General features: G+C 49.0%; 1 protein-coding gene across 2 annotated transcripts in view; it reads left to right on the forward strand.

Moving 5' to 3' along the window:
- The window catches only part of LOC311100062 (uncharacterized protein), a 47,126-nt gene extending 33,875 nt beyond the window's left edge, over positions 1-13,251 (forward strand). For both annotated transcript variants that reach the window (XM_084140805.1, XM_084140804.1), the window contains 13 exons: positions 2,221-2,333; positions 2,741-2,805; positions 2,902-3,023; positions 3,123-3,188; positions 3,326-3,391; positions 3,549-3,743; positions 4,605-4,698; positions 4,803-4,931; positions 5,703-5,749; positions 5,993-6,139; positions 7,213-7,413; positions 8,110-9,688; positions 11,106-13,251. In XM_084140805.1, the coding sequence (XP_083996931.1) occupies positions 2,221-2,333; positions 2,741-2,805; positions 2,902-3,023; positions 3,123-3,188; positions 3,326-3,391; positions 3,549-3,743; positions 4,605-4,698; positions 4,803-4,931; positions 5,703-5,749; positions 5,993-6,139; positions 7,213-7,413; positions 8,110-9,688; positions 11,106-12,545 (4,264 nt within the window). In that variant the 3' untranslated portion in view covers positions 12,546-13,251. The remainder of the gene's footprint in view (positions 1-2,220; positions 2,334-2,740; positions 2,806-2,901; positions 3,024-3,122; positions 3,189-3,325; positions 3,392-3,548; positions 3,744-4,604; positions 4,699-4,802; positions 4,932-5,702; positions 5,750-5,992; positions 6,140-7,212; positions 7,414-8,109; positions 9,689-11,105) is intronic.
- The last annotated feature ends 1,084 nt before the right edge of the window (positions 13,252-14,335 follow it).

A 14,335-nucleotide genomic window follows, 5' to 3' on the forward strand; every position in this document is an offset into this window, starting at 1 on the left:
CGTCATCTGTCTCTTGTGTGTGTCCATGTTATGGAGGATGGTGTGTTGTCACGATAAAGGAAAACATTTGTATTGCCCAGGTTAAAACTCCATAGATTCAGAGTATGAAAAAGTGTATTTTCTCTACAGAAACGGTGTGTTGTGTAACGTGTGGTAGAGAACATGGCAGAGGTATTTAGTGTTTTGGTCTGAAAGCTCAGATTTCACTGCCCCTTGCACTGCTGCAGACCCAGACTGTAGCTAAGGGTTTCCCACACAGCTGATTTCAAATAATCAACTCATCATCAAGCTTTGATTATTTGAATCAGCTGTGTAGTGCAAGGGCAAAAAATAAACCGCGAACCCAGGGGGGACCCCAGGACCGAGTTTGGGAAACACTGCTGTACCTTCAGTTCTGTATTCTACTGCAGACCAGTACTGTACCTTCAGTACTGTATTCTACTGCAGACCAGTACTGTACCTTCAGTACTGTATTTTACTGCAGACCAGTACTGTACCTTCAGTACTGTATTCTACTGCAGACCAGTACTGTACCTTCAGTTCTGTATTCTACTGCAGACCAGTACTGTACCTTCAGTACTGTAGTCTACTGCAGACCAGTACTGTACCTTCAGTTCTGTATTCTACTGCAGACCAGTACTGTACCTTCAGTACTGTAGTCTACTGCAGACCAGTACTGTACCTTCAGTTCTGTATTCTACTGCAGACCAGTACTGTACCTTCAGTACTGTAGTCTACTGCAGACCAGTACTGTACCTTCAGTTCTGTATTCTACTGCAGACCAGTACTGTACCTTCAGTACTGTAGTCTACTGCAGACCAGTACTGTACCTTCAGTTCTGTATTCTACTGCAGACCAGTACTGTACCTTCAGTACTGTAGTCTACTGCAGACCAGTACTGTACCTTCAGTTCTGTATTCTACTGCAGACCAGTACTGTACCTTCAGTACTGTAGTCTACTGCAGACCAGTACTGTACCTTCAGTTCTGTATTCTACTGCAGACCAGTACTGTACCTTCAGTACTGTAGTCTACTGCAGACCAGTACTGTACCTTCAGTACTGTATTCTACTGCAGACCAGTACTGTACCTTCAGTACTGTATTCTACTGCAGACCAGTACTGTACCTTCAGTTCTGTATTCTACTGCAGACCAGTACTGTACCTTCAGTACTGTATTCTACTGCAGACCAGTACTGTACCTTCAGTTCTGTATTCTACTGCAGACCAGTACTGTACCTTCAGTACTGTATTCTACTGCAGACCAGTACTGTACCTTCAGTTCTGTATTCTACTGCAGACCAGTACTGTACCTTCAGTACTGTATTCTACTGCAGACCAGTACTGTACCTTCAGTTCTGTATTCTACTGCAGACCAGTACTGTACCTTCAGTACTGTATTCTACTGCAGACCAGTACATGAATGCCTTTTAGAACTGAGTGAGGCCAGTTTCAGCCTGCAGGATAAAACTGCTGTTCTCAGCAGAGAACATGAAAGCCCACCACAAGTAGACAGAGTTGGGAGTACACTAGATTACTTTACAGAGTGCTTGTCCCAAATGGAACCCTATTCCCCATATAGTGCACTACTTTTGTCCAAAGCCCTATGAGCCCTGGTCAAAAGTAACATTGGGACGCAGCCAGTGAGTAGGCCTAGTCCTCTGTACTGTTAAGTCATATTTCTGATTTTAAGATAAAGAAATAAAACATTTGTCGTTACTGTAGGTATTCAGTGATGGGCCTGACATCCCCATCACATCGCTCCGGCCAAACACCACGCCCACTAGCGTTTCTTCCCACGCTTGCACACACACACACACACGTTCGTTTTAAGAGAACATCTTCTCACATTATGGCACTCCGGAACAGATCCATCTAATAGGTCACACTTTGTCATCACACAACAACCCATATGTAGTGGTGTGCTGGAACCTGGAAAAGAGTCGGGGGCACGGGATGTTCTGTTTTTGTTCCCCTCTGACTGTTTGCTCTCGCTCTCTATGGGACCTCTTCTTTTCCCTGTTATTCCTCAGTTACACTGCCCTGCCTCAGGGCCAGCAGACTGGGGGGTTCTACCATAATGAATAGGATTGAATTAGTTTTGGTTGTTGTGAATGCATTTTAACACTCTTCCTCCTCTCCATCGCTCCCTCTTGTCCTGCTACACTTCTCTCTCTCTCTGTCTCTGTCTCTGTCTCTGTCTCTCTCTCGCTCTCTTCCAGTATCAGTGAGAGCTTCCTGACAGTGAAAGGCGCCGCCCTCTTCCTGCCCCGGGGAAATGGCTCCTCCCCTACCTCCGCCTCCCGGTTCTCTCAGCTCCGCAGCAAACATGCAGGTACAGTACGGAGTACAGACGTTATGGGAAACGGAGCATGGTAGCTTCATGTCCAGATCAATCAATCAAATGTATTTGATAAAGCTCTTTTTGACGTCAGCAGTTGTCACCAAGTGTTTACCAGTTACCTGGCCTAGACCGCAAAGAGCAAGCAAAGCACTGTGGCCATGAGAAACTCCCTAATTCACGTTTCAATTAGGGGAAAGACGAATGAAAATATGCCAGTGATAAAGCATTAGTGTGACAGAGAGAAGACATTAGCTGATTTAGCATTTCCTAATGAGCAGCTATGCTAATTATACTGTAAATGCCATAAGGATGCTATACTGAGGAATGGTACAGTGTGGTGGTGGTTATCATGGGTACACATAGAGCGCAGTGTTAAGAGTGTGTGTGTGTGTCTCCAGGTGACCTCCAGCAGCACCTGCAGACCATGTTCACTCTCCTCCGACCAGAGGACAACATCAAACTGGTGAGCACACACACCTGCATGATCAAGATCTGGTCTTCACACTTCCTTTTCTTTACTCTCTCTGTACTTCTCTCCTTCCCTCTCTCCTCTCTCTAGGCTGTACGGTTGGAGAGTACCTTATACCAGGGGACTCGCTACATGGTGGTGGTCTCCACTAACGGCCGCCAGGACACAGAGGAGAGCCTGGTGCTGGGCATGGACTTCAGCCCTGCAGACAGGTGTGTGTGCGTGTGTGGACTCAGAGATCGTATTGAGCATGGACTATCGTAGAGCAACGTGGTGTAGTAACACAAGCTTATTTTGTGTGGCTCTTCCAGCTCGTGCTCGGTGGGGCTGGTTCTCCCCCTATGGAGCGACTCACTGATACACCTGGATGGAGACGGGTAAGAATGTCTCTCTCACATACACACCACACTGACAGGAACACGCTCATCTCCACAGATGTGTGGTTCAGAGGAGTTTGAGGAAAAAGGGACCTTTTGTAAATTCTTGAGTGCTTATTTGACTCTCTCTCTCTCAGGGGTTTCAGTGTGTCCACTGATAACAGGATCCATGTATTCAAGCCTGTGTCAGTGCAGGCCATGTGGTGAGTATATTTGTTACTGGTTTGTTTCCACTATGCTAGCTTTAATGTCTGATACACCTCTTCTTTGTTATTTTACCTTGATCTTCTCATCAATGTCACATTCTCACCCCCTTCTACCCGCTGTCTCTCCATCCCTCTCTCCTCTCTCCTCTCCCAGGTCTGCTCTGCAGTCGCTCCACAAGGCGTGTGAGGTGGCTCGTTGCCATAACTACTACCCCGGCAGCCTGTTCCTGACCTGGGTCAGCTACTACCAGAGCCGGGTCTCCTCTGACCAATCACGCATCAACGAGTGGAACGCCATGCAGGACGTCCAATCACATCGTGCCGACTCTCCCGTGCTGTTCTCTGGCATGTGAGTGTCACAAACACACTACATAACGTGTGGGACTCTTTTTTTTTTTTTTTTTTTCTTTTACCTTTATTTAACTATGCAAGTCAGTTAAGAACAAATTCTTATTTACAATAACGGCCTACCCCGACCAAACCCGGACGACGCTGGGCCAATTGTGCGCCGCCCCTATGGGTTGTGATACAGCCTGGAATCGAACCAGGGTCTGTAATGACGCCTCTAGCACTGAGATGCAGTGCCTTAGATCGGGAGTGTTTTGCCATGTGTAATCACTACATTGGAAATGTTAATCACTTGAGGTCCCATGATAAACACATAAAAACCGATGCACAGTAAAACAAAACGTGTGTAGCTCCTAGCTACATGTATTGTTCAGATGTTGACTGAGCTACAACCAGCACCACGAGTCTTCCCATAACGTTTTGCAAAGAGCTCATGTACAAGCTCTGGTCCTCAGGGCTAACTATCTGTCATGAATCAAGTTCTTGTTTAACTGTCTAATTGGGTGAACGTGGATTAAGAGGGAGGATTTTAACATCAGTGCTGTTTCTATGGACCTGAAAGTGACCTTGAAATAGTTATTGTTGAAATCTCACGGTGGTGCTGGAAATGTAACAAGCTAGCACAGAGCCACTGTTACATTCCCTGAGCTGTTTTACCACAGTCGTGTCCACTACACAACGCACACGCCACTACACATTCACAGGTATATACCACACAATATTATATACCTCTGGTTTATGGCCTGAAAAAGGGTGGAGGTGGGAGGGGTTAAGAAAGAAAGATGGAAGGGTCCGCGTCTCGTTTGAAGTCAAGGAGGGAGGGTGATCTCACACACTTCCACTGCCTGCTGTGTGTTTCCAGGCCGACAGAGAGAGAGAGGACGGAGCGGCTGATCAAGACTCGTCTGAGAGAGATCATGATGCAGAAAGACCTGGAGAATGTCACCTGCAAAGAGGTGTGTGTTCAGAACATGCTGTCATAGGTTATATATTCTCTGTTAGTCCCGTGGTGGAAATGCACGTCATGTGTATGAGCATTTAACCCGTGTGTTCCGTCCAGATCCGCACAGAGCTGGAGGTGCACATGGTGTGTAACCTGTGTGAGTTTAAGGAGTACATAGACAACGAGATGATCCTGATCCTGGGCCAGATGGACAGTCCCACTGAGATATTCGACCATGTTTACCTGGTAGGTCTGTCTGTCTGTCTGTCAGTGAGGGTCCCAGTGAGTATGATGAGGGGTTAACATGGCGCCAGGTGCATCACCAGGTTGTGGTTACTGACTGTACACATCTGTTGAACCTGTACTGTTTACCTGGTAGGTAGATCTGTCTGTAGGTCGGTCTGTCTGTCTGTCTGCCTGCCATTCTCTTCTCTGATTCTATCCCTGTCTTTTCTCTTTTAATACTTAACGCTGTAGTACTTAACGCTGTAGTACTTAACGCTGTAGTACATAACGCTGTAGTACTTAACGCTGTAGTACTTAACGCTGTAGTACTTAACGCTGTAGTACTTAACGCTGTAGTACTTAACGCTGTAGTACATAACGCTGTAGTACTTAACGCTGTAGTACTTAACGCTGTAGTACTTAACGCTGTAGTACTTAACGCTGTAGTACTTAACGCTGTAGTACTTAACGCTGTAGTACTTAACGCTGTAGTACTTAACGCTGTAGTACTTAACGCTGTAGTACTTAACGCTGTAGTACATAACGCTGTAGTACTTAACGCTGTAGTACTTAACGCTGTAGTACTTAACGCTGTAGTACTTAACGCTGTAGTACTTAACGCTGTAGTACTTAACGCTGTAGTACTTAACGCTGTAGTACTTACTGTGTAACTGGTTATTATTGTTGGCAATTAAACCGACTTCCCCTGACCTAAAAGTGTAAAGGGACATTGGGGGAAAAAAAGCTGGACTGGAGTGGAACTGATCTCATAGTGTTTTTGTTTCCCTACAGGGCTCTGAGTGGAATGCATCCAATCTGGAGGAGCTGCAGAACAGTGGGTAAGGCCTGTTCTGGAGAACTACTACTCCCATACTGCACTGCTCATAAAATTCAAAACCTCAATTCTATTTACATTGCCTACACATCTATAATGACAACCTGTCCACATCTCTCTCTTTCCCTTCCCTCTTTTTCTCCCTTCCCTTCATTCCTTCCCCTACGTATCCTTCCCCCTTTCCCTCCCTCCCCATCCTCTCTCCCTCCCCATCCTACCCCCCTCTCTCGCTCTCCTCCCTCCCCAGTGTGCAGTATATTCTGAACGTGACAAGGGAGATTGACAACTTCTTCCCAGGTGTGTTTGAGTACCATAACATCCGTGTGTATGATGAGGAGGCTACAGACCTGCTGGCCTACTGGAACGACACCTACAAGTTCATCTCCAGAGCCAAGTGAGTCACTACTGGACTGGCCGACTGAGTCTGACCTCTGTGGACTTTAGGCGCTCTCTCTCTATCGCTCTCTTTCCCTCAACTCTCTCGCTCTCTTTCCCTCAACTCTCTCGCCCTCTTTCCCTCAACTCTCTCGCTCTCTTTCCCTCAACTCTCTCGCTCTCTTTCCCTCAACTCTCTCACTCTCTTTCCCTCAACTCTCTCGCTCTCTTTCCCTCAACTCTCTCGCTCTCTTTCCCTCAACTCTCTCGCTCGCTTTCTCGCTTTCTCTCAACTCTCTCGCTCGCTTTCTCTCAACTCTCTCGCTCGCTTTCCCTCAACTCTCTCGCTCGCTTTCTTCCTTTCTCTCAACTCTCTCGCTCGCTTTCCCTCAACTCTCTCGCTCGCTTTCTCGCTTTCTCTCAACTCTCTCGCTCTCTTTCCCTCAACTCTCTCGCTCTCTTTCCCTCAACTCTCTCGCTCGCTTTCTCGCTTTCTCTCAACTCTCTCGCTCGCTTTCTCTCAACTCTCTCGCTCGCTTTCCCTCAACTCTCTCGCTCGCTTTCTCGCTTTCTCTCAACTCTCTCGCTCGCTTTCTCTCAACTCTCTCGCTCTCTTTCCCTCAACTCTCTCGCTCTCTTTCCCTCAACTCTCTCGCTCTCTTTCCCTCAACTCTCTCGCTCGCTTTCTCTCAACTCTCTCGCTCGCTTTCTCTCAACTCTCTCGCTCGCTTTCCCTCAACTCTCTCGCTCGCTTTCTCTCAACTCTCTCGCTCGCTTTCTCTCAACTCTCTCGCTCGCTTTCCCTCAACTCTCTCGCTCGCTTTCTCGCTTTCTCTCAACTCTCTTTTTCTCAACTCGCTTTCTCTCAACTCTCTCCTCTTTCTCTCAACTCTCTTTCACTCTCTTTCACTCACGTCTTTCTCATCTTTCTAGAGATGGTCTGTATTTCTCTCCGCCATCTTTCTATATCTGTCTCTCCCATCTTTGTCTGTCTCTCTAACCTCTCTTATCTCTGTGCTCCTATATCAGTCCCTTAACCAGTTCTAGTGTGTGTGTCTGTGTTAAATAATGTGTCGGTCTGTGTCCCTGTAGGAAAGCGGGAGCTAAGTGTCTGGTGCACTGTAAGATGGGTGTGAGTCGCTCTGCCTCCACGGTGATAGCCTACGCTATGAAGGAGTACGGCTGGGACCTGGAGAGAGCATTCAACTACGTTAAGGAGCGACGTGCCGTCACCAAACCTAACCCGTCATTTATGAGACAGCTAGAGGAATACCAGGGCATACTGCTGGCCAGGTACACACACACTGCACTAGCTAACACACGTACACACACCCCAAGACTGCATTCTCTCTTACTTACACAACATACCCAGTAAAGACATTCTAAGCAGATATGTTAGTGTTTGATGAATGGGGAGGAGACGGGTTAAAGAAGGATTTTTATGCCTTGAGACAATTGAGACATGGATTGTGTATGTGTGCCATTCAGAAGGTGAATGGGCAAGACAAAATATTTAAGTGCCTTTGAACGGGGTATGGTAGTAGGTGCCAGGTGCACCGGTTTGTGTCAAGAATTGCAATTGCACATTCAACAGTTTCTTATGTGTATCAAGAATGGTCCACCACCCAAAGGACAGGAGGAACCTACCAGAAATGAGTAATTAATATATATCTCTTCTCTCTATTCCCTCTTTCTTTGTCTTCTTCTGTCACTATTCCCTCTCTCCACTCCCCTCTCTCTCCACTCCCCCCCTCTCTCTCCACTCCCCCCTCTTTCTCTCTACTCTCCCCCCTCTCTTTCTCTCGCTCTCCCCCGATCTCTCTTGCTCTCCACTACCCTCCCCCTCTCTCTCTCTCCACTTCCCCCTATCGCTCTCTCCACTTCTCCCTATCGCTCTCTCCACTACCCTCTCCCCCCTCTTTCTCGCCCCCCCCTCTCTCTACTACTCGCCCCCCTCTCTCTCCCCTCTCTCCTCCCCCCCTCCCCCAGTAAGCAGAGGCACAACAAGCTGTGGCGTTCCCACTCAGACAGTGACCTATCAGAGCACCACGAGCCGCTGTGTAAGACCGCCCAACACCCCCACACCCTGGGCCGCTCCGATCCCCGTAACCAGGGTAACAGCCCCGCAACCCCCTCACTGCAGGAGCTGCTGCAGCCGCTGGGCACCCCCTCCAACACGGGGCAGGTGGTGCGGTCCATCTCTGAGTGTGGGACCCCCTCTAGTGCAGGGAAGGTGGTACAGTCCAGTAGCCAGCCCAATACTACTGCTACCCAAGAGAATAACATGGACACTAACCAGAAGACTAGGACTGAAGCTCTGTTGACCTCCACAACTGGAGACCAGTCAGTAGGCACTGGGGACCAGTCTGCTCCTACTGGCGACCAGTCTGCTCCTACTGGCGACCAGTCTGCTCCTACTGGCGACCAGTCTGCTCCTACTGGCGACCAGTCTGCTCCTACTGGGGACCAGTCTGCTCCTACTGGCGACCAGTCTGCTCCTACTGGCGACCAGTCTGCTCCTACTGGCGACCAGTCTGCTCCTACTGGCGACCAGTCTTCTCCTACTGGCGACCAGTCTTCTCCTACTGGCGACCAGTCTGCTCCTACTGGCGACCAGTCTGCTCCTACTGGCGACCAGTCTGCTCCTACTGGCGACCAGTCTGCTCCTACTGGCGACCAGTCTGCTCCTACTGGCGACCAGTCTTCTCCTACTGGCGACCAGTCTGCTCCTACTGGCGACCAGTCTTCTCCTACTGGCGACCAGTCTTCTCCTACTGGCGACCAGAAGCCTTCACCAGCAACAGTTACTACTGCCTCCACTGGTTCCCAGGCCCAGGGGGAGTCTGTATGTTCCCCGTCACCCCCTCTCTCCAACGGCCTGTGTGATTCCGAGGAGGACCCCTCGACCCCGCCTCTCCCCCAGCCGCGGGCGGCCACCGTGGTGCCTGACATTTCTACGGTAACTGTGGCGGAGACAGTGCCTGTCGGGCGCCCTCACCCACCCCCCTCCCTTCACCACCTCCCCCTCTCCCTTCCAACCCCCTCCGATGCAGACAAGACTCCGAAAGCCAAGGAGCCGTCCACCACCTTGCCTAAGGAAAAATACTCTCAGCCACAGGTGACCCCATCAGTGCTGGAGTCATCGTCGATGACCCCGGAAACAAGCACACAAACAGCAGGACCACAAGAGCCGTCCACACCAGTGCCTGACAAGAAACTAGACTGTGACCAGCGGTTACCTGGGGCATGTTTGGACAGTTCAGCATCCCAACAACCCTCCAGTATTGAGGTACTCATCATTAGCCAGCCCAGTGCCCCCCCCCAGGACCCTGCTGCCGGGGCGGGGGGGTCCTCGGCTCTCAGCACAGACCACATCAACTTCTTCAGCGCCAGAGAGAAGTTCCAGGGTCTGACTCAGGACGGGAGGACCCGTTTCCTTTCTGATCAGGCACTGCAACAGACACCTCAGCCCATACCCAGGGATCCAGGACAGGAGCAGCAGGAGGACCCCTCTGCTGTGGCGACTGAGGAGGGAGAGGAGGAGGAGGAGGTCGAGGAGAGGAAGAGGGTGAGACTATTTTAATGATGAATTTGATCAAGTCCTGTGACATGAGTCTTTGCACTGTACTAAAGGCAATCAGTGTTTCATTGATTTTAAATTTTACTATCTGTAGTTGCAATACAACTGTTCCACACAGAACTTGGACTCTTTCAAGTGGAGTAAGCATGTTCATACAGAAATACAGAAACGGACAGTTTATTACCCCGTTCACGAAAACGTATCGCTCCTACAGAGACAGTGAGTCACGTAGCTGTGGCTTGCTATATAAAGCAGGCAGACAGGCATCGAGGCATTCAGTTACTGTTCGATTGAATGGGCAAAACGAGTGACCTAAGCGACTTTGATCTGGTATAATCGTCGGTGCCAGGCGCCGGATCCAGTATCTCAGAAACGGCTGGCCTCCTGGGCTTTTCACGCACAATAGTGTCTAGGGTTTACCGAGAACGGTGCGATAAACAAAAAAACATCAAGTCAGCGGCAGAGCGGTCGAAGGAGAATGGCAAGAATCATGCAAGCTAACAGGCGGGCCACAAACAGACACATAATGGTGCAGTACAACAGTGGTGTGCAGAACGGCATCTCGGAATGCACAACTCGTCGATCTTTGTCACAGATGGGTTCCACTCCTATCAGCTAAAAACTGGATGTCAGATAGCCTAGTGGTTAAGAGCGTTGGGCCAGTAACCGAAAGGTTGCTGGTTCGAATCCCCGAACCGACTAGGAGAAAAATCTGTCTGTGCCCTTGAGCAAGGAACTTAAGCCTTATTGCTCCTGTAAGTCGCTCTGGATAACAGCGTCTGCTAAATCAGGGGTTCCTAAACTTTTTCACTCAGGTCCCACCTTCCAGCATTGGGTAACATCCCGCGCACGCGCCACGTATATCTCTATGGGCACAAGCACTGTTCATAACACAAACTGTTCACACCCTTCTTGTTGGTGGAGAGAGTTTTGCGGGTTAAAGCTTATTTCCTGCAATTCTTCACATTTTTTCATGGGGTGCAAAGAACGTTTTGCAGTTTTAAAGCTCATATTCTTGCAATTCTATAAATTTTGCCATGTCTAATGTGTATTCATGTGATATTTGAGTGATTAAAAATGTACAACAAAATCTATGGGCAAAAAAACCCCAAAATATTAGCTAAGATGGGCCCGTCCGATCTGCAGCAACTGCGTAGTGCACGTTTCTGACTTGTAGAATCCATGCCCCAAAGAATTCTGGAGGCAAAGGCACGTCAGACCCAGTACTATGTAGATGGGTGTACCTAATAGATTCAGTTGTGAGTTTTGTGTTCTCCGACATCGCCACCCAGTGATGTTAGAGGGGATCTTAAGGAAACTATCTTTGGCTACCAACTTACAAGAAGACTACATCTATTTACTTTCTTTAACTGATTGCTGTTCTTTTCTCTCTTCTGTCTCTCAGAACAACATCGTCTCTGTTCACCTCATAGTCACAGAACTGGAGTCCTTGATGCACACTGTGATCCCTCCCCCTGGCCCTCCCAGCCAACATGAGCCTACTGCTTCCCAGGACCAGGAAGTGGGTCAGTCAAACCAGGAAGTAGAGGGCAAAGATGCAGAGTCACAGCAGGAAGTGGAGGATATCAAAGAGGAAGTGAAGGACAAAGCAGAAGAGATGGAAGCAGTCTCCAACTCTCCTCCCGCCCCTCACTCTGGTGATTGGGCGTTGGGCTCTGTGCGCCGCGTCACCCAACAGCTGGAGCAGCGAATGAGGCACGACTCCCCTTCCCCACCTCCACCTTCCCTCCACCCGACCCACCCCCATCGTCGCTCCCCTCTCTTCCCTCACTCAAGAGAACACTCCCCTCCTGCCTCTCACCCCCTCCCAGAGACAAACTCCAACCCCCAGAATGCACCACTCTGCCTGCAGGGGTCAGAGGTCAGCACTATGCAGGAAAAGGAGGAGGATGGGGGCTGTAGTCCTATGGAAGATGGAGGACAGGAGGCTTGGAGAGAAGGTTTACATGAAGACAGTGGCCAAACGCACAAACACAACATTACTGATGGCAGCCTTGTATCTACCTTCCACCTTCCACCCATCACCCCTCTCCACCCTACCCCCATCACCCCCATCACCCCTCACCACCCTACCCTACGCTCCGCCCTCGCCCCCCTCTCATCCATGGATATCCTGTGTCTGGAGGGGGTGACAGAGTTTGAGTCGGGCACAGACTGGGACAGTCCCCCGGGTCGAGGACCCCCCGGTGACATCATCATGAGGGAGACGTGGGAAACTCTGCGGGAGCTGGGGGCGTTCCTTCGCCAGGTGAGCGGGGGCGGAGCCAAGGTGTGTGGGGAAGGTGTGGAGGCGAGGCAGAAGAGGGTCAGGGGTGGCGACCGGCAGAGAGCCAGGGAGGTGGAGGCACGGATTCGCCAGGCTGGGCTGACCCCGCCCTCCCTGATGAAGCGCTCTGCCTCATTGGCTAAGCTGGGCTGCCTAGAGCTGTCGGCCAATGACCTGAGTGACTGGGAGATTAGCCCCACCTCTCCGGTGACACCCACTCTGGAAGCCCTCCCTCCTTCGGCAGCAGCTGACGAGTCCTCCAAGAAACTCAGGGTGCTATTCCACAATGCCCTGTGTCCTTCTGTCTCCACCAGCAGGCAGGAGTCCCTCAGGAACAGAGCGGAGGGGCCTTGTGAGAGTGGACACACCCCATCAGAACACTCGTGTTCTCCTACGTCCAATCAGGGCTGGCAGAAGGGGAAACGTCCTGACTCTGGCCACGCCCCCTTGCTGACGCCCGACCTGATCTCCGTGGCAACACGACAGCAGTACGGAAGGACACACCCGCTACGCAGGCTGAAGAAATGGACTGTCAGCACCCTCTACCACACTATGTGATCCTCACAGTGTGTGTGTCTGAGAGAGAGAGCGCCAGAGACACAATGATGAAAACTGGTTAATTTCTTTCTGGAACTATTTGAAAGCTGGTCAAACGCCAGCCACTTCCCCGAGCCCCTCCACCTTCCCTGGCAGATTGTAGAAAATCAGATGGGTCTACAATATGCTGGCCTCTGGGATCATTGGAAGGCTAGATGGATTATATTGATTTATAGCTAACACAAAGCTTATCTGTTCAGGGCGAGAGGGTGTTGTGGGCATCATGTATGTAGTGACTTCTAGGATGTGTAATGTTTATTGTTGCATACTGTATGTCTGTAGTGTGTTTTTAAAATCATTTTAGGATGTGTGTGTTTAATATCTTTTGGAGTCTGAACTGTGTGGGGCAGAATATCTCCATATGGATATTTATGTTTTTAAATAATGTTTGTCACTTTTTTTGCACATAATAGGAAGTGTGTGTGTGACTGAAAAGTGCAGTTCTCCCTTCCCTTTCGATCAGAAATAACAATGGGGAGGTTTCTCAAATGATGCACTTTACTGTTGTCTTTTTTATGTATGGTTCCTACTCTTGGGGAGCATGCTTAATGTGAGTTAAAATTGTGTGTATTTTAGTGTAAAAATGATTTTTGTTTTAAATCTGTAAATATCCTCTTTTTTATTATGTGCTTATTAAACTGTGACCAATAAATAATGACAACTCCGACTGTTTCTGAATAGGACAAAATACTTCTCTTTACAGTATATATGAAATGTATAGAGTGACGACAGCAACGTTGAATTCAACAGAAATGGTACTGTATGGAACGAGCAGTTGAAAACCGTTGTGATTAGGGTGAGGGCAGATACCATACGGTGTGCTGCGTGAGTTTTGAGACGTCAGATGTTCACACCCATATTAAATCAGGCCACGCCTCACCGTCCAAACGGGAGCAAACATACCTGCAGTTTCACCAAGTGTCGTTCAGGACAGACCGTGCTGCGTAGCAAACGTTGACCCAGTTCTTCCTCTGTCCTCCATACCTCTCGAAGCTCATTGGAGGAGGAAGTCAGAGGGAAGGGGACCTTGGATCCTCTCCTCCAGTGTGCTTTGAGAGGAATTGAGAACTTAACTACTGTAGTAATGTCTTCAGACACAGCCTTTGTTTTCAATGGACTCAAGACATTCAAAAGACACATGGTAATGGCATCTTTTTGTAGGCATTAACTCCGCCGTGGTTCGTTGGAGAAAGCCTATGGAGAAAATGAATGGCAATTTTGGATAAATGCCAAAAATAAGGTCTGTGGTAAACACAGGCTTAGGAGAACGTATATGTTTTGTTTGATAATCATTAGCTGTCACTTTTTGTGAAAAGCACAAACCTGCTATTATCTCATAGAACAAAACTTTAAAGATCTCCTAAGCCGGAGTTAACCCTCAGACCGTATTGTCGGCGTTTATTCCAAAACCCTATTCTTTCCCCATTCATTTTTGCCATAGGCATGGCTGAACAAAAATATAAATGCAATAATTTCAAAGATTTTACTGAGTTACAGTTCATATAAATCTATTGAAATAAATAAATTGGGCCCTAATCAATATATTTCACATGACTGGGCAGGGGTGTAGCCATGGGTGGGTATAGGCCCACCCAATCATAATTTGTTTTACCCCACAAAAGGGCTTTATTACAGAGATAAATACTCCTCAGCGCCCCCATTCCCCCCTCAGACGATCCCGCAGGTGAAGAAGCCAGATGTGGAGGTCCTGGGCTGGTGTGGTTACACATGGTCTGCGGGTGTGAGGCTGG

Source organism: Coregonus lavaretus (assembly GCF_964263955.1).
Source record: "Coregonus lavaretus genome assembly, chromosome: 24".
NCBI lineage: Eukaryota > Metazoa > Chordata > Actinopteri > Salmoniformes > Salmonidae > Coregonus > Coregonus lavaretus.